We start from the raw sequence: 20,764 nt of genomic DNA, 5'->3' as shown, positions 1-20,764 counted from the left end.
TAGGCATGCATTTTATTTACCATGCTGTGCAAAGCTTTGGATGTCACAGAGTAACAAAATTGGTCGCATTTTAGCTTAGGGACTGCAAAAATTGCATCCATTACTCACAAACTGCTATGTGAGAATACATTCTCTTGCTCTTATAATGTGGTTATTCATCACTGTGCAGTGTGGTATATAAAAAGTCTTTAACACACTGATAAAATTACTTGTGAATATAAAGGACTCACAGAGCTTGTATGGAAGTATAAATTAGCAAGAAAAAAGTGTCTCTCTCACCTCTTTAGTAATTCAAATTGCACAGACGAATAACCACTTTACTGAAGCTTTGCACATGTTATTAAGACCTAATTAAGCCTTTGTTAATGTTTTATGATGTAACAATTGTCACACACATGCGATTAGGAGACAGCTAAAGGGCTTGAGTAAATGTAATACTACATCAGACCAGAGGGTGGCAGAGTGTGACTGTCTGCCTCAGTTCCTTGCAGGCCATTCTCAGGAAATCTCGCCAGGTCCTGGCACCTCTGATGACGTCACTTCTGGCTCCAGCATAGATGACATCATCTCCTCAATAGACATAGAATTACTAGACGCCACATGACCAGCAGCATCGTATGTCAACGTCGCTGCCATATTGCGAGTGGCACTGTTATGGAGTGAAGTAATGGATAAAGATGCCTCATGCATGTGCTGCTTGGAATAGTACAAACCGCTGTACGCTCCAAACCAGATCCCGAGGGGATTACATTTCATAGGTAAGGCTGAACAATTGTTTTGGTTATATTTGGCCATTAGAAAATCCCATTTTATAATCTTAACTTTAGCTAGACCAGGCTAAGCTAGCAAAGCTATGCATTTATGTGCTCAAGTGAGCCTTGAAAAAACATTTTGGCTAAACATATTTAGTCACTAACTATGTAGATTGTTGTTAGCCGTTAACATTTCTCAAACTTTGAAGGTTTCCCAAAGAAATCCACCTCAGGAAGTAGTGGAAGGTAGCTCTTAGATCGGATTTTGCAAAAGCTGTCCTGTGATGTGTGCCGTGTTAGTTTGGTAACTGTACCGGCATCATATGATCAAAGCTACCACTTGCTCACAATAAAAAACAAAGGAGGTTTGATGATTCCTTCTGAGGGTACAGTCAAGGTGGTCAAAGTAGCCGAGCGTGTTATCTGACAGTCAACATTAGGACAAGCTGTCAGTGTTTTTTCTCAAGGAGCACATTGAGGACACACAGTTTGAAATTGACAACCATCATTTCATGCTCACATCTTTAGTTGTGTCCGTCTTCCACAAACTAAGGCTGCACCATATTACCAGACTGAATGCTCTCAAATTACAGGATCTGAGTGAGTGAGAGAAGTGTCAGTCTGGAGGAGATCGGTGAGGTAGGGGGAGCGAGACTGTGGAGAGCTTTAAATGTTAAGAGCGGTATTTTGTATTGTATTCAGTAGTGAACCGGGAGCCAGTGAAGTTGAGTGAGAATCGGTGTAATATGTTCAGTGGATTTAGAACAGCAGGTTATTATCCTGGCAGCAGAATTTTGAAGAAGTTGTAAGCGATGGATACATTTTTGTGGGATGCCAGATAGAATAGCATTACAGTCATCTATATGTAAGGTGACTCGGGCATTAACCAATACTTCAGTACTGTGTTGGGTAAGAACAGGACGAAGTTTAGAAATGTTTCGGAGATGGAAGAAAGCAGTCCAAGAAATGTTACTTATATGGGAGGAATTATTTAATAATAATAATAATAAAATTTATTATTATTTAATAATTGCCATTATTAGTGTATAGATGCATATAAATAATTGCATTTAAATTATTTGCCAAATTCTGTTGTATGTAAATGATACTGTTTTAAACGTTATTGTTTTTCGTCAGAAAACCCAGTTTCCACGTCTACCTGTATTAGTTTAAATAAATGGCACTTTTGCCACTCGCAATATGGCGGATGCGCTGACGTATCATGTCGACTGGGCAACACAGTGAATGTGGCGTCTATCTATATATGTCTATGATCTCCACCGCCAGCCCTTAAAACCGCCATCTTACCTCCAAGTACTCAGTTCTGTTTTGGACTCAGTCTTGTGAATATTTCTGCTCAATATTTTTCAGACTTTTACAGCCAGGATATAATATACGGGTGGCTGCCCCAAACCTTTATAATGTCTGGAGAATATTTCTTCTCACACAGTACATAAGTAATAGATTTACTTTTGCAGTACATAAACTGAAGCATAAACTAAAACAAATCTGGTGTAATCTATTCCAATTTAAAAATCAGAGACCCCTTTATTACATATACCAACTTTTTGCAAAAAAAAAACAGCAACTTCTTTGTCTTACCTATCTGTGGTATGGACAGCCATGCTTTGCAGATCCTTTTCTTCGGTTACTTGGTCTTGTAAACTTTTTATCTGATCTGTTAATTTTTCAACTGCCTTCTCAGCTTTCCATCTTCTTTCCTTTTCTTGATCAAGTTCCTCAACAAGAGCCTAGAGGGTATATAGAACAAGTATTTACGAACATATCAAACTATTACCATATAAAACAGAATTCAACAAAGAGTGTCTTGTAAAAGTATAATCAACCCAATCATGCATCTCTCCTTTTCACTAAGTCAGTTGTGGCCGTTGTCAGAGTCATGTGTTGCTACACATTGTAAAACTCGTTTAAAAATAAAACGCAATTTTGTTATTCTCAGCAATGTGGAAATGTTCACAGCTTAGTTATGTATCACAGCTATTGCAGTTAACACTGTTCACAATAAAAATCTTTTCATTTTGGGTTCATATTACCTTTGTACCAGTACAGCACATTTAAATTGAGAAAATGAGACTGTATGAAACATTTAAACTATCCTGTTGGAGGATCCATGACCTGCGACTGAGACAAAGATTTCTGACACTGGGCAGTATGTTTCACTCCAGAATGTCTTGATAATCTTGAGATTTCATTGTCTACCAGATGCAGCAAAGCAACCCCAAAATATACCCGAGCCTCCACACTGTTTCCTGCATAGAATCAAGGAATGTCTACCAGACAGAAAAGCAACCCCAAAATATAACCTGTACATCTTTGGCCTCCCTGGATCTTAAACTTCTTAATAATATTTGCAACTGTTGTCACAGGAATGTCAAGCTGCTTGGACTTCACTTTGGCTTCACACATTATATAGTTCATGTCTACATTTTGTCATTTACTACTAAAATATGAAAAACATTTCTGTTTAACAATGTGCTTACACAGATTATTGTAGAAACGGAACACACATTAATTGCATGTGTTCCAAAAAACAATCTATTATTTCTAGTCTAAAAATCCAGCACTTCACTCCCAGATAATCAAGGCTGGAGCTGGGAGAACTTTGTGCACGTTCTGTGGCGGTGGGGTATGGAATAGCAGGCTGCTTGCTGCTTCTCTTTATCGGTATATTTACAGGACAAAAGATTCTGGCGGAGAGCTGCGAAGGGATTTAAAGTGGGCCGGACTTACTACTAAAATATGAGTTTTTTTACACAGATTATTGTAGAAAGTAGGCTTTGGTAATTTTAGTGTTAAACTTAAAGAAAAACTGCAAAAAACTGAGTTGTTCTAAAACTTTTGACCAGTAGTGTAATGATTTCAAGATCAATACTTTTTTGATTTCACTTACCTTTTACAAACATATTTCGTAAGAACTTCCATTAAAAATACAGTTTTAGTTTTCCAATTACAGTTGTCGGAATTGAAACAGGTAAAATTCTGGATCAAGTTTATAGAAGTGAAATCAAACTGATCCCCACATAAAAACATAAAAACTCTGTTCATCCAACAAATTAACTTATCTGGTCTTACCAACTATGAATTTAAGAGTTTTCTGAGAAGAAAACCAGAAGAAACACACTTTACCCTGTATGTGGATTCCTCTGTAAAAGTAATCTTCTTGCTTGCAGGAGTGGCCTTTTTATATTTTGGTTCAACTTGCTTTTTCTTCATCTTGTTCTTCAAGCAACTCGCATCAGAAGGATTCGATTTAGCAGTAGACTCACTAAGAGTTTCATCGGGAAACACATCCTTGCCTCTGTTGGCAGAAAAAACCAAAAGAAAAGCTCAATTATTAAGCCTCGCTGATCAAAGAGGCAGCATAAAGATGAAAGACGCCTCACGCCCGGACAAACTTGTTAAGAAGGCAGGCTCTATTGTAGGAGTAAAGTTGGACAGTTTAACATCTGTGGCAGAGCGACGGGCATTAAGCAAACTCCTGTCAATCATGAAGAATCTACTGCATCCACTGAACAGTGTCATCTCCAGACAGAGGAGTAGCTTCAGTGACAGACTTTTGTCACTGTCCTGCTCCACTGACAGACTGAGGAGATCGTTCCTCCCCCACACTATGCGACTCTTCAATTCCACCCAGGGGAGTAAATGCGAACATTACTCAAAGTTATTGTCTGCTTTTTTATTTATTTTTATTTTTCATTTTTATTACAATTTAATTTATTTTTTTTTTGTGTGTATCAGTATACTGCTGCTGGATTATGTGAATTTCCCCTTGGGATTAATAAAGTATCTATCTATCTATCAATCAAAGAAAACACAGAAATATGCCATGTTTAGTGACTTTTGTTAAGACTGAACAATGTTCACAGGGCATAACAAAGTGAAAACAGAATAGCAATGTATTTTTTTAAATAAGTGTAAAAGTAATCTTAAATGACATATAACTAAATTCAGAATGATCAAATCACATCAGTGCAATCACAAAAAAATAACAGATTCAAAAATGTGAAATTGTGGGCTTTGTCCTTGCACTATATTTTAGCATTTGTTCTATGATTAGTAATAAATAAATGTTTAATAAAAATCTGAATTGACATATACAAAGATATGAATTATAAATGCTTATACTGCAAAAAAAAAAAAAAGACAATTAGACACGTTTGACTGAAAACGACACATACTGCAATGGATATCACTAGTACTGATGAATGAACCTCATGGAGTTTGCTTCAGTATGAGCTGGGTGAAATCATGTAAATGTTTGTCTCCTTCACCGAACTCCGTGAAACTAGAGAAACTAAATTAATTTTGAGTGGATTCTAATGGTGCAATGCTCTTTTAAATGTACCCAGTGGACTAGGGAAGCATCTGCCAGCTGTTCTTGATCAATTAAGGTGGTCATAAATGTGACCTGAGCTGTGAGGCAGCAGTGCCAAATACTGAACCACCATACCTCAAATAACAAAAGACGCAGATGTAATGATAACCACAAACAAAATGCAACAAATGGCCCCAAACAAGAAATAACATGTTTAAAGCATTAATTATATATTCAGTACTGCACATAAATGTACATTTATAATGAGGTTACATAAATGAATATTGCCATGAAGTACCTTTAAATTAATCTAATACAATCAAAATAAATTACCGTATATACTCACGGATAAGTCGGGACTTAATTTTATTGTATAATTTCTGGTATTTTATAATGTTGGTCGTATAAGTTGAATGCAGAAAACTCACGCTATTGGTACAAGGGATTATGATATGCTAAACACCCACCTGAGAGAGTAACCACAGAGCACACTGCCTTTTTTTTGCTATGTGGGTGCGGCAATGCGCTGTATCACTGTGTGCTCCTAACCTCTCTCTCTCTCTCTCTATTGTGCCTATGTGACCACACGGTAATACCCAAACTATTCCGAAGCAATGTTTGTTCTGATTTGTGTTTTTTGTTATCTCACATCCCTTATCTACAATGGAGTGTTCGATCAGAAGAAAATATGAAGCTGGTTTTAAATTAAACGTTGTTGAAGTGGCAAAAGAAATTGGTAACTGCGCTGCTGCAACAAAATTCGATGCGTCTGAGGCAAGAAGATGTAAAAAAATAAATAAATAAATAAATAAATAAATAAATAATTAATAATAATAATAATAATAATAAATATCACATTTTTGAATAGGTGTATAAATCAGGGTACGATTTTATGATTGATTTTTTGGGTTTCAAGACCTGACTTATACGTGAGCATATATGGTACTAAACTTTCATAAAGAAGCAAAACAGTGCTGCCCACTATTCAGTTGTGAAATATCGTTAAAAGATGAATGTTAATTAACATTTAGGTGAGCGTTATGATTTCACGCAAAGATGAACATTTAGGATGGGAGCAAACAAAGCATCTGTAGATGATCAACAGCAGAATGTACAGTATCACAGAAAAAACAGGATGCGAAAAATGAGAAAGTACTTCACTGCCCCATCAAGTACTGTATATTTATTGCAAAACATTTTCATCTCCTTCCAAAGTCACAATGTTTATATTTATTAAAGCTTTGTTACAGCATTTTTCATGAGCTAAATTCCTGGGACACAATGCCTCTGAAATGCCTGGTCTTTGAAATAAAACTGAATCTCTTTTAAGTTTTGCAGGTCTAACTATAACTGACTTCATTTGAAGTTTATTTAGAGTACAAGTAGCTTTGAAGGATGTGCATCATTCTTCATAGACAGTAGACTACTAGATTGTGTTACTCATCAAATGCAGTATAAAAATAGTAAACTTTTTTGTTTAGTCAAATAACAACCACGCTGAACACAGCTAAAGATTTTTTTTATAATTTGCACCACAATTAATTCCATTAAATGAAAAAAGGAAGGTTAGGTAATAAACGTGACAACAAAATAAAATGTGTACTGCGATTACTGACTTTACAGTTGGTCTTCCGTATCTGGAGGGGGATTAGTACCAGGAAACCTCCGTGGATGCTCAAGTCCCTCATATAAAATGGTGTAGTATTTACAGAACACCCAGGCACATCCTCCTGTATACTTTAAATTGTCTCTAGATTACTTACAGTATAATACAGTACCTGATACAATGTAGATACTATTAAAATTTTGTTTTACTGTATTGTTTAGGGACTAATGCTTTCGGTAAGAAACACACCTCTTTTCAAAGGATCTAAGAATTTTATTTACTTACTGAGAAACAGCATTTTGTGCTCCCTCTTAGCCTTTGAGGGATTGCTTTGACCACTTGATTGCTTTTTATGAGTCACTTTTTCACAGAAACAAAGGGTGAACACAGTGTGATGCCAAGGGTCTCACAGCACCTCAGTCGGAATTGACCACTGAATAGGTTTTGACACCAGCATCTGCCGCTGTATACATGTACGGAGGCTGTGAATACTTATGTACTTGTGCTTTCTCAATTTTTTTATTTTTAATAAATTTGCATAAATCTCAAGTAAACTTTTTTCACGTTGTCATTATGGGGTGTTGTGTGTAGAATTCTGAGGAAAAAAATGAATTTAATCCATTTTGGAATAAGGCTGTAACATAACAGAATGTGGAAAAAGTGATGCGCTGTGAATACTTTCCAGATGCACTGTATATATTAAACTGACAAAGAAAATAAATATTATTCAGTGCAATTTTGTAGCATTGGCCTTCCTAAAAGGGAACTAAAATGCAGTCTGTACCTCACAATCATCACCTTTAAGGTATTACACGTTTGTCACATTCTAATAACAGCCAGTGATGTAATTCATAATACACGCGAGCAGTTATTTAGCTGGATTGGCTACATTTCTCTACTTGATCAAGGGTGTTGTCATTTCACAGTTTCTCAGAAATGTTACATATGCTTGGGTGAGGGTTTCCTTAAATATACACATCTTCCCCTCACATTTGTTTCTGGTGAATACACAAGCTTTTTAAATGAGGACCCTAGTCTAGGAGTTGCTCCACAGACACAATACACTTGCCCCTGGAACTACAGACGGACTTCACCCAGAACTGGTACTGTGCTTCACTTCACCTATTATGAGATGTCTCCTCTTTTTTGTACACTGTGTTCTAAATTATTATGCAAGTTACATATCAGTAGGTATTCAGTTGAGTAAATATTTGGTTTTTAGTTTTTCAATTTAAGTTCTTGTTTGCTTTGAGTCTCCTGTCTTTTTAGATAACTGGGATCAATCTCAGACAGATTTGTTAATTAGTTTGCCTGATAATCTTAATTAAAGAGAAACCTACTTAAGGAAGTTGCTCCACATTATTAAGCAAGTCACAGTTCTCATGCAAAATGGGGAGAAAGAAAGATCTTTCTAAAGATGAAAAACATGAAACAGTGCAATGTCTTGCAAAAGGCATGAAAACAATTGATACAGTATATAACCTTACTCAAGTTAAAAGCGGGTGCCCTGGTCAGGAATCTGCAGGCTGATAAGCAGAGTTAACTTTTTTTTGGCGGGACAACAGTTTTAAGAAGTCTAGTTTCAGTTTAATTACTCTAGGAGAAGCAACTAACTAACTAACAGTCCCAAAGGTATCACATCCTAGTGAGCTGAATGACTTCTGGCCTGTCACCCTGACATGACATGTGATGAAGATCATGGAGCAGCTGCTGCTTCACCACCTGAGGCCACAGGTCCGCCATGCCCTTGACCCTCTGCAGTTCGCATATCAGGAGAAGGTGGGAGCGGAGGATGCCATCATCTATATGCTACACTGATCCCTCTCCCACTTCGACAGAGGCAGTGGTGGTGTAAAAATGATGTTTCTGGACTTCTCTAGCGCCTTCAACACCATCCAACCTCTGCTCCTTAGGGACAAGCTGACAGAGATGAGAGTAGATTCATACCTGGTGGTGTTGAGCATGGACTTACAGACAGACCTCAGTTTGTGCGTCTAGGGAACTGCAGGTCTGACATCGTGGTCAGCAACACAGGAGTGCCGCAGGGGACTGTACTTTCTCTGGTTCTGTTCAGCCAACATACATCAGACTTCCAATACAACTCGGAGTCTTGCCACGTGCAAAAGTTCACTGACGACACTGCTATCGTGGGCTGCATCAGGAGTGGGCAGGAGGAGGAGTATAGGAACCTAATCAAGGACTTGTTAAATGGTGCAACTCAAACCACTTACACTTGAACACCAGCAAAACCAAGGAGCTGGTGGTGGATTTTAGGAGACCCAGGCCCCTAATGGACCCCGTGATCATCATCAGCGGTGACTGTGTGCAGAGGGTGCAGACCTATAAATACCTGGGAGTGCAGCTGGATGATAAATTGGACTGGACTGCCAATACGGATGATCTGTGCAAGAGAGGACAGAGCCGACTATACTTCCTTAGAAGGCTGGCGTCCTTCAACATCTGCAATAAGATGCTGCAGATGTTCTATCAGACGGTTGTGGTGAGCACCTTCTTCTACGCGGTGGTGTGCTGGGGAGGCAGTATAAGAAGAGAAACACCTCACGCTTGGACAAACTGGTAAAGAAGGCAGGCTCTATTGTAGGCATGGAGCTGGACAGTTTCACATCTGTGGCAGAGCGACGGAGGTTGAGTAGGCACCTGTCAACCATAAAGAATCTACTGCAACCACTGAACAGGATCATCTCCAGACAGAGAAGCAGCTTCAGCGACAGACTGCTGTCAACGTCCTGCTCCACTGACAGACTGAGGAGATCGTTCCTCCCCCACACTATGTGACTCTTCAATTCCACCCGGGAGTTAACACTACACATGATTATAGACTGTTACACCTGCCTCACACTCTCCACCTTGCATTTTTTAACTTGGGATTAATAAAGTATCTATCTATCTATCTATATAGTAAAACAGGAAGCACCAGGATTCTAAAGACAAAGGACCTTACTCTTATTCTATGTTAATTAATGTTGACTTATTTTATTTTCTTACTGTGTCTTTTATTTTTCTATTCTTCATTATGTAAAGCACTTTGAGCTACATTTTTTTGTATGAAAATGTGCTATATAAATAAATGTTGTTGTTGTTATTAGCCTCTGTTCAGTCTTGAAAAGCCATGACTTGAGAGCGAGCAAAACATCAGATCCCTTGTCACTACTGTAATTACTGACAGGTTTTAGACAGAGGCCTAGACAAAATTGCACATTTGTTATTCTATAACAGAGCTCAAAAAATGAAACATGGTTAAAAAAAAGAGAAATGATAATCTGCCAGATAAAGGGTGTACTCCAGGTACCAGCGAACGGGAATCAATAACCAATTTAGATTTCATTCGAAGTCAAACAGGGAAGAAAAGAAAATAACGGGTATCTTATGATTCTTCACTTGGCTTAAGAGGCAATGAAAATCAATAAAACATTAATACTGGGCTTCTTTGTCATCTAATTTTATCAAAGCATAAGGCAATTATTTTTCTTGTCAAATACAATATAAAGTCTATCTTTAAAGGGTATCAATCCACTTTCTCAATCAAAACTTACTGCATATAATAAGAAAAGGAAATATCAGGGAGTTTTATAATCAAAGTTAAACAATGGATTTTTTTGTAGTGGTTATTCACAAAGACAAAATTTGCAAGGTAAAAATGTTCAATGTGAAAAATGAAATATCGACTTGATATTGTATATTTATATAACAATGAAAATGGTTCTACAAAAGAGAGTGAAGTATGCAATATGATTGTTAAGTTGGATAAACAATCTGTGTTTGCAGTAATGCCAATCCATGAAAAAGTATAAATATGTACCCCTTTCTAATGCAATGTCAAACACAGTTGGCCTATCGGAGCAGGGTGAGTCAATGAGCCCCGCTTGACATTTCTCAGAACCTGCAATTTGTGCAGTTCAGAGACTAACAGTGCTTCAATCAATAGCACTGTTTCTGCATACTTTTTTTAACCATCTATTTTGAGAAGAGAAATTCCCCTATTCAAGGGTAGGCTCAAAGAGACCTTGCTACCAGCTGGCTGTACCTTTCAGTGTAACTATTAGTGGGCAGCACTTAATACCTAACATAGACAGGACCATATCACTCCATTCTGGGGAATAGACAACTTGTCAGAATGAGCCGTTTGAGAGGTACTGAATGCTCATGGGTACCAAGACACCAATGAGTTCTAGCCTAGTGTCGATGTAGAATTAGAATTAGAATTAGAATTAGAATTAGAACAATCTAGACGAGAACAGGCCATTCAGCCCAACAAAGCTCGCCAGTCCTATCCACTTGCTTCCTCCAAGAAAACATCAAGTCGAGTTTTGAAAGTCCCTAACGTCTTACTGTCTACCACACTACTTGGTAACTTATTCCAAGTGTCTATCGTTCTTTGTGTAAAGAAAAACTTCCTAATGTTTGTGCGAAATTTACCCTTAACAATTTTCCAACTGTGTCCCGTGTTCTTGATGAGCTCATTTTAAAATACAAGTCTCGATCCACTGTACTAATTCCCTTCATAATTTTAAACACTTCAATCATGTCACCTCTTAATCTTCTTTTGCTTAAACTGTAAAGGCTCAGCTCTTTTAATCTTTCCTCATAATTCAACCCCTGTAGACCTGGAATCAGCCTAGTCGCTCTTCTCTGGACCTTTTCTAGTGCTGCTATGTCCTTTTTGTAGCCTGGAGACCAAAACTGCACACAGTACTCAAGATGAGGCCTCACCAGTGCATTATAAAGGTTGAGCATAACCTCCTTGGACTTGTACTCCACAGATCGTGCTATATAACCTAACATTCTGTTAGCCTTCTTAATGGCTTCTGAACACTGTTTGGAAGTTGATAGCTTGGAGTCCACTATGACTCCTAAATCCTTCTCATAAGGTGTACTCTCGATTTTTCGACCGCCCATTGTGTATTCAAACCTAATATTTTTACTTCCTATGTGTAATACTTTACATTTACTGACATTAAATTTCATCTGCCACAAATCTGCCCAAGCCTGTATGCTATCCAAGTCCTTCTGTAATGATATACGGATTCCAAATTATCTGCTAATCCACCTATCTTGGTATCATCTGCAAACTTAACCAGCTTGTTACTTATATTCCTATCTAAATCATTTATATATATTAAAAATAGCAGCGGCCCTAGCACTGACCCCTGTGGAACACCACTCTTAACATCGGCCAGTTCTGATGAGGTTCCTCGCACCATCACCCTCTGCTTCCTGTGTCTGAGCCAATTCTGCACCCATCTAAAAACATCACCCTGAATTCCCACTTCTTTTAACTTGATGCCCAACCTCTCATGTGGCACCTTATCAAATGCTTTCTGAAAGTCCAGATAAATAATATCATAAGCTCCACTTTGATCGTATCCTTTTGTTGCCTCCTCATAGAATTCCAACATGTTAGTAAAACACGACCTCCCCTTCTGAACCCATGCTGACTGTTCAGAATAACTCCTGTCCTTGTCATGTGTTGCTCAATCTTATCCTTAATAATTCCTTCCATTAATTTTCCTGTGATGCTTGTTAAGCTTACTGGCCTATAGTTGCTTGGATCTGCCCTGTCACCCTTTTTATATAATGGGATGCCATTTGCCATGTAGATAGAGAAGAAGCCACCTCAAGCGAAACTAACAAAAGGCAGAAGGCAAAAAACAATATGGGGGTTATTGCTTCATATTATGCAAGAAGTGCTCAAGATACCCCACATAGTATGAATATAAGTAACCCTACTGGAATAGAAGGGCTTTGTTCTCCTTTGTACTACTTCAGTATTTGTGGTTAGTAAAATAGCGGTGTGCCTTGCGATGTTTTTGGTTAAAGTAAGTGTTGTCTACTTCACTGTTAGTTATTTTTTTCTTGTTGCACCCTTTTCACCTTCTTTTCCTCCCAATGGGAGGCATATTTCCATCATTTCTTCCTTATCAATTACATTTTTTTATTAGGCGCTTTTATTTTAATATGGAATAATAAAAATCAGTGGCACAAACAAAGAATGAAATGTTTTGATGCAATATTAAATGATATCCTTTTTTCATAATCTATCAATTTATTCAGCTACTAAACATCTTATCCAACTCATCCTGGATCTGATCTGGACCCACATTTCTTTTTACTTAAAGTTCCAGACACTTTCTTAAATATGTTCATTGGCTGCCTAGGTGTCACATTCTGTCTTTGGTTCATTTTTCACCAGGTTAGACTAGAAAATATAGCTTCTCTCTTACTTCTCATTGACAACAATTGAATTTCTTTCAATTAGTGAGGGAAAAAAAAGTATCCATGCTGGTTCCTTTACTGGACAACGTCTTTTTAGTCTTAAGACATATTTCTCAGGCTGGTGCTGGTTTAACATTGTAGTCTTTATCTCTTTAAATGATAACAACCATAATCGATAACTAATCTTTAAAGTTGCTTCATTTCTGGTGATGGTAACTGCTAATTTACATTCTTTCATTATTTATATTTACTTTTAGGTGTGAGGCATGTCATTTCTCAAATTTCACTTTTTTTTTTTTTTTTAATTACCCCAACTTTGCAATTTAATTTAAATCCTAAATGCAGGTGAGGCATGGTTTTCTTGACTAACTGGTAACTTGAACAAAATTTTTAGTGAGGCGTGACCTCTAGAGTAGTGGTTCTCAACCTGCATTCCTCCAAGTTCCCCCAGTGTACTATGAAAGTATGTGGCACCAACCTTACACAGGCCATTATTTTTACCTTCATGTACTTTTGCTGCAATCTTTAAAAAAGATGCTTGTTTCAGAGTTTAAAATTACTAGCAAAGGCATATTTGGTGTTAGTGTTATTTCACTGCCCATGTATTTCTTAAAGCATAATACCAAATTAATTATCATATATACTCGTGGATAAGTTCTCCCGCAGATAAGTCGGGACTTGATTTTACTGAATAATTTCTGGTATTTTATAACGTTGATCGTACAAGTTAAATGTGGAAATCTCACGATATTGGTCCAATAGGCTATGATATGCGAACACCCACCTAAAAGAGTAACCACGGAGCACACAACCTTTTTTTTCTATCTGGGTGCGGTAATGCACTGCATCAGCATGTGCTCCTAAACTCTCTCTCTCTCTATTGTGCCTACGTGTCCACACGGCAATACCCGAACTATTACAAAGCAACGCTTGCACTGTTTTGTATTTTATTTGTATCTCACACGCTCATATACCTTTATCAAATTTCCCCTTGGGATTAATAAAGTATCTATCTATCTATCTATCATAAGACCTTCCTTTATCTATGGTGGAGCATTCGGTCAGAAGAAAACATGAAGATGGCTTTAAATGAAATGCTGTTGAAGTAGCAAAAGAAATTGGTAACTGCAGTGCTGCAATAAAATTTGATGTGTCTGAGAAACTGAAGCGAGATTGGAACAGGAAAAAAAAAAAAAATGAAGTATCGCATTTTTGAACGGGCGTATAAGTTGGGGTCTGATTTTATGATCGATTTTTTGGGTTTGAAGACCCGACTTATACGTGAATATATACGGTAGCCTTTTCAAGAACAACTTGAATGTGTTTATCATATAAAATTATTTTTATTAGTGTCTGAATTGCTTAGTCATAAGATAAAATGAGTAGACATTTAATAGGGATAAATAATAACCTATAATTACCAAAATATGAAAAATATTTGCAGTAACAAATTCTATAACAAAGCTGATCACTACACACTTGGCTTACTATAAACAGTGATTTATATTTCTGCAGTGAGCCTACGGTGTAGCCTGACAGAGCACCTCCTTATGTGACTTAATGTGATTATGTGTTGTGTAGACGTGAACACTACACAGACTGCTACAGCTGTGATTGGACAGTTTAATAACTACATATTCCACAAAACACATTTCGGTTGGTCATCCAGTATTCTGAAGCAAACATTGAGCCCATCGAGAAAAGACTTGTGGAAGAAGTTTGAGCAAATGCACATTTATATGATGTAATATAATGTGATGAATCATTTTCTGGATCATTTGCTTATAAAACAACTGCCACCTAGGGTTCAAGTGCATGTCTGCAGCACGTGATGTGACACAGAAGTATAAACTGCTTCGAACTAGGCACATAATTAAAGTGTAAGCTCGATGCAGAAAAAAAAAATCAGTTTTAAGTACTAATTTTTCAATTAAGCAAAAATGACTAAGTATTTCTGAAAATAACAAAATCTTTTTTTTTTTTAAAACAGAATTAGTCACTGCAGATGTACTTTTATAACTTGATTACATTAGCTGCTTCATTATCCCCTAGATTCAGACGTGATTCAGACGTTTCCATCAGTGAGAGCCAGATTTAAAATAAATAGGTTTTCTATTTGCATGTAACAATTGAGTAAGCAGAAAACACAAATGCAACATTTAGTGTGGATGCAGCAGCAAGGTAAGCTGCTGAAAGGTGGCCAGCCCTGACCTCTGAGCAGCTTTAAAAAGTGAGCACAGTGGCGTATGCGAAGTCAAACTACCATCTCCTTCATGAGACTGGCACATCTTCAGCAATATGCCAAAACCCAGGAGTTCATTTTTGTGCTGTGGAACCACATTTTCTTGCTGGGTTTCTATGAGCAGTCATTCCCATTCTAACTACAGGTTAGTAGCTGTGATGCACAGATAAGCACGAGTGCGCACTAAACCCTCAATTGCTGTGTTTATATGGGAAGTTCATCCTCTCTCTATCCGGACGTGAGGCAGACACTGGAGACACATTTTAATGCCATATGTAAGCTATATATGGATACAATCTACATGTGAAATACACTTTAAAGGTGGTCTCTGAGAAAAATAAGTCTTGGCCAGATGTAACACATTTAAAATACTGATGAAGAGGGTTGCCTTGAAAAGACCCAAGGCCAGAAACAGCCCATGGGCGTCAAGTTTGACAACCCTGCTGTTCCTTGATTTTTAGTGATTTAATCATTTTGCTGATGTAATTATTTTCAGTCATCTTGTGGCTCCCCTAAAATTTTACTTGGGCCCTCTAGTGGGCTACACTCCACCCAGTACGAGACCAATCCTCTAGAAGATGGTATGAATCGTTGTGTGGTTTTGGTTAACTTTACTTTGAAATACTGTAGTTTGTTACAATAAAAATAGACTAATCACAAATTAATGATTTATCTTGGCTACAGCTTTATAATTAACATCCAAAGATTCCACTTCTGACACTGTGTGACAATAAGCAAGTCACTTTACCTGCCATTCTCCAATTGGTACAACACAAAATGAAATGTAATCAATTGTATCTAAAATGTTGTTAAGTCACCTTGCATAAAGGCGTCAGCCAAATAATCAACTATATAATAAAACACTAAAGTCAGTGTGTCCAGTTCTTCTGAGCAATCTGATTGGTCAGCTTGAATTTGGTGATACAATGAAAAGAGGAAGTGCAAGTGTGAGACACACAAGGAGGAGAAATGGCAGGGGAGGCAGGCAGAGAGTTACCTTCAAAGCCGGCAAGTATGAAAGCAGACAGGAGGCAAGCAAGGCAAGGCACCTTGAAAATAACGACAGGGGTCTTATTAGCAGGTTTTACTGAAATACACTTGAGAGAGGGAATGCTGGTGAAAAAAGGTTTAGAAACAAACGGATACCAAGGAAAGGAGCTGAAGGTACGCATTGTGCAACAGATCTGAAATATTTTTAAATTGTTCTATTACCTGACTGCAATAGGTAGCATGGCCAGTAAGTAAAATAATACTAAAGCCAGACAAATTCTGGACCCAAAAACTGGATCCTTACCTGTCAGATTTATTTCCTTTAGTTTCCAAGCTTAAATGCCGCCTTGGTGCTTCAGTGTTATGCTTGAAACTATGAATTTTAGATCTTCGGGTGCAGCTCTTGCCGTTCTCTTTTCCACTTTCACATTCACTTTCAGATGTATGATCTGTGTCCCGTTTTGCCTTTTGCCTCACTGGAAGAACTGAATTTACTGAGGGTGAAGCTGTCTAAATCCAAAAAAAAAAAAAAAATTAAAAAAAATGCAAAATTATAATAATACATTAAAATGTTTGATATTTTGTACAGGTCTACTGATCACAAAAACCTACAAATCAAAAACAAACTAAAACCAGACTTGAAATTCCAAAATTAGACTTTTAATTAAAGATATAAAAATGGAAAGTTACAAGTGGTTATAATCTGACAACCAAAAAAAAAAGCATGAGCAAATGTCTGCACCAATTAAGCTGTGTATCGGCCAAAATAACTTCCCGTTTACTGCAGCCTTGTACTGGAAAACATTCTAGTAAAAACCCCACATTCACAAATACAGTGTTCCCCCAAAAATAAGACCGGGTCTTATATTAATTTTTGCTCCAAAAGATGCAATAGGGTTTATTTTCAGGGGATATCTTATTATTTATACATGTACAAGAATATTCTTCTCGAATATCGCCATAACTCTCCGCATTCAGACTCTGAATTGCAGCCTGAATTTCTTGCTACCCCAGCCGCTTTTAGGATCCTACAGAATCGATGTGCGCACTTCGACGTTTGATAAGTGGATCAATGTGGTGAAGCAAAATGCTGACATACAAATGCATTCGTGGTGCTTTTATATTTAAGTGTTGCATGTTCTCCAAAGTAATGATGCTATACATTTTTAAAGTCTCACATACCATCTTCTGTGCCGTCTTTTTTTTTTTTTTTTTTGCACCTTCACAATACCATCAAAATGTACGGCGGTGTATTTGAGCCACAGAGAAAAAAAAAAATAAGGACATAATGAAAATGTCTATTTTGTGATTAAAGTGGAAATTTCGGCTTTAAACTCGAAATGTCCACTTCAACCTCGTTTTATCATTAAAGCAGACTGTCGTAAATGTCATCTTAAAACCAACCCAGTTGTTAATCGCTACTCGCTTCTGGTTTTTCCTCCAGACCAGACAGCAGCGCCAAGCAGCAATAAATCGCCAAACAGAAGACATTATGATATTCCAGCTCTCTGCACATTTAGAATCCTTAGATTTATACTTGATATCACTTTCATGATGAAATACATTAAAATATGTATGTTACATTTTACAGATAAATTGTTAACTTTGTTTAAATAATGAATACTGTTAATAGTTACACATATAGAGGTGGCAAAGTGGTAGCGCTACTGTCTCACAGGGAGTCACGTCCCTTGTGATCCCTGCCTGGAGTTTGCTTGTTTTCCTGGTGGCTTTCCACATTGTGCTCAGTTTTCCATCCAAATACATGAGGCTTTGGGGATTTGGTGAAGCTACAATGACATTAGTGTATGTGTGTGCTTGTGTTCACCTTGCGATGAGCTGATGCCCCATCCAGGGATTTTGTTTCTGTCTTGCGCTGATGCTGCTGGAATGGGTGCATCCCCTAATTGATGGATATAATCATTAAATATCCTTTTCAGAGATATTGTGGCAAGGTGTCCTCGGAATTTAATGGATGTTTCGGGCACACGCGGGGCCTTACTTTTCAGCCAACGATCTTGACGAAGGCTTATTTTTGGGGTAGGGCTTATATTACAGAGCAGCCTGAAAATCATTCTAGGGCTTATTTTCAGAGTAGGTCTTATTTTCAGGGAAACAAGGTAGTGCTGTGTTAGTGGTGCAGTACTGTTTCTTGTGTTACTGTTGTAGTACCAAGGGGGGCACTGACCTCGTTTCTTGTGTTACTGTTGTAGTACCAAGGGGGCACTAACCTTTCTTTTTGTGTTAGTGTTGTAGTGCAGTGTGGCATTGAGGTTAAGGTTTTGGTTCAAATCCCTACTACTGACACTGGGTGACTATGAGCAAGTCACTTGACCAGCCTGTACCCCGACTGTAAAACCAAAAGAAATGTAACCAGTTGTATCATAAATGTTGTAATTCGCCTCGGATAAAGGTGTCAGCCAAATAAGTAAATGCAAATGTAGTACCAAGTGGGCTTTGACCTTGTTACTTGTGTTGATGTCATAAAACCAAGCGGACACGGATCCTGTTTCGTGGAGTTGCATAATAAAGCTTTAACAAAACGACATGTGTATCCTGTCAAAAACATAAGAGAGTTCATTTCCTCTTACTGCCACATCGAACCTTTGTGCCAGACTTGTGCAAAGAGTAAGAAATCCTAAACTTGATATCAGCCTTACTGAAAGAAAATAAACAGTGCAAAGAGAGAAAGAGTTCATAAGGAAAAATGAAAGCATTAGGAATGACCATCTAATTTCTGTCCTCTGCGTGCTCAGTTTTGCACAATTATAAAAATCTACTCATTCTGAATTGCAAAGGAATGTAAACTGAATATTGTGAACAGAAACACAAAAGATTGGAGAAACCGAGAAAAAAATTCCACCACTACTAATCTGCTGTTGCCAGTGCCCACAATTCATTTCAAAAAGCCTTTTACAGTATATAAGTTACACAAGGTCTGACTTTTTCCTATCACCACAGCAAACAATATACAGGTACTGAATTATAGTCTATTACTTTTGGTATAAAAACAAGTAATGTGAATGTATTGCCATCTAACAACAAACAGCGGAATTTCAAATTGCCGATATTAAAACTGCATAAAGCTGTCAAAGATGAAGAACGCATAGTATTAAATAAAAAGTGAAAGTACAACAGACAGCCTAATGCACATTTTATTTGTCTGTCAATTTTTAAAAAATTAAGTTTCCTTCAGTTTTAACAAGTTTATTGTTTAAAGATGAAAGAAGAATAATAAAAAAAGAAAGTGAGGGGAAAAAGAAGATGCAACAGAAAAAAGGCAAAAGGCACTTTGAGGCCAGGAAATCCAATTGAAAGTGGTGTACAATATGAATTGTGAAGCCTGCCTAGAGGTCAGCTACAATATATTAAGAAATAAGTTGGGGGAAACACAAACAAAACCTAAGCTACCATTTAGGATGTCATATAACATTTGAAAATAAGGTCTTGGAAACAAAAATTTACTGAACTTTGCATTTATCACATTGAACTGCAGATGTAAATGATAGATATAAAAACAGAAAAATAAAATTAGTTTATTAATTTAAAACAAAACACACAAACACAAATGGGTGTAAATATGGAGTCGTACCTTTTGAAATAACTCAGAAATTTGATGCTCAAGTTTTTTAATCCTTAACTCATTCGCAAGATTTATATCTGCCATCCTAGGAAGCTCAATTTCTGATGAGCTTTCACTATGTTTAGTATTTTCTGTATTTTTCCGTTGGCGAAAATGAGTAAGCACCTCATCAATTCTGGGAGTGTTCAAAGGTATCCCAGGGTTAGCCTGAAAAATGTTTCAAATGAAAAGAGCAATGTTAGAAGCTGATACAAGCAAAACATCTCCACTCTTTTAAGCATCTTAAAAAGAAAAAACATATATATCATTATTTTCCAAAATACAGCATCATTAAAGGAAGTCATTTTGATAATGTAAAATAAAGGGCTCTCAAAGTTACAATCAAACAAAAAAAATTTGATATCTGAATGGGCACTATATTTGGAAGCAGTTTTAGCTACTTCGTTGGTATGAGAATGTGCTAAAGAAATCCATGCTCTTGTTAAAAATTTAAAAATAAATTGAAAAGGGGCTCCAGTTAGTATTAGGTTACTCTGGAAGTGGCTATGTAGGAATGCAGAACGTTTCAGATTTTAATTTCAAAACTGAAGAATAAACAGCAATTAATTACATGAACAAATAAAGACTGATTCCACTTTATAATGCATATTATATTGACAGAAAGATAAAAATGGCTTTGAAATAATGTATTGTTATTTATATAAAAGGTATAGGAGGTGAAGGAGCATTTCTCTGGTGATTTGGAGCAAAACGGTTGTTTCACTGTCCTTAGCGTTCAGTATTCTTTATTAGATGCTGTCCTTTGGCAGCAGTAGATCTTGGATTTACAAGGGTCCAGAAGGCAAATTATTTAAAAATAAAAATAAAAAAAAAAAAATAAACAGAAGTAGCAAAACATACTGACTTTGTTGCCCAGAATGTGAATGTCTAGATATGACAGGGTGTACCTCAACAAAAATGCTTCACTGTTGAAGTCTGTGAGTTTGCCACTGGGGTGGGGACATTGAGGTGATGCCTACAC

The 20,764-nt window shown here is 37.1% G+C and overlaps 1 protein-coding gene across 3 annotated transcripts in view; it reads right to left on the bottom strand.

The window, feature by feature from the left end:
* Nucleotides 1-20,764, bottom strand: part of lrrcc1 (leucine rich repeat and coiled-coil centrosomal protein 1) — a 98,370-nt gene that overhangs the window by 56,536 nt on the left and 21,070 nt on the right. For all 3 annotated transcript variants that reach the window (XM_039754323.1, XM_039754322.1, XM_039754324.1), the window contains exons 7-10: nucleotides 19,753-19,950; nucleotides 16,465-16,670; nucleotides 3,900-4,071; nucleotides 2,355-2,503 (exon numbers count right to left, since the gene is read on the bottom strand). In XM_039754323.1, coding sequence (XP_039610257.1) covers nucleotides 2,355-2,503; nucleotides 3,900-4,071; nucleotides 16,465-16,670; nucleotides 19,753-19,950 — 725 coding nt within the window. The remainder of the gene's footprint in view (nucleotides 1-2,354; nucleotides 2,504-3,899; nucleotides 4,072-16,464; nucleotides 16,671-19,752; nucleotides 19,951-20,764) is intronic.

This window comes from Polypterus senegalus, chromosome 5 (genome assembly GCF_016835505.1).
Source record: "Polypterus senegalus isolate Bchr_013 chromosome 5, ASM1683550v1, whole genome shotgun sequence".
NCBI lineage: Eukaryota > Metazoa > Chordata > Cladistia > Polypteriformes > Polypteridae > Polypterus > Polypterus senegalus.
Note: the sequence above shows the minus strand (reverse complement) of the source record. Positions and strands in the feature narration are given on the sequence as shown.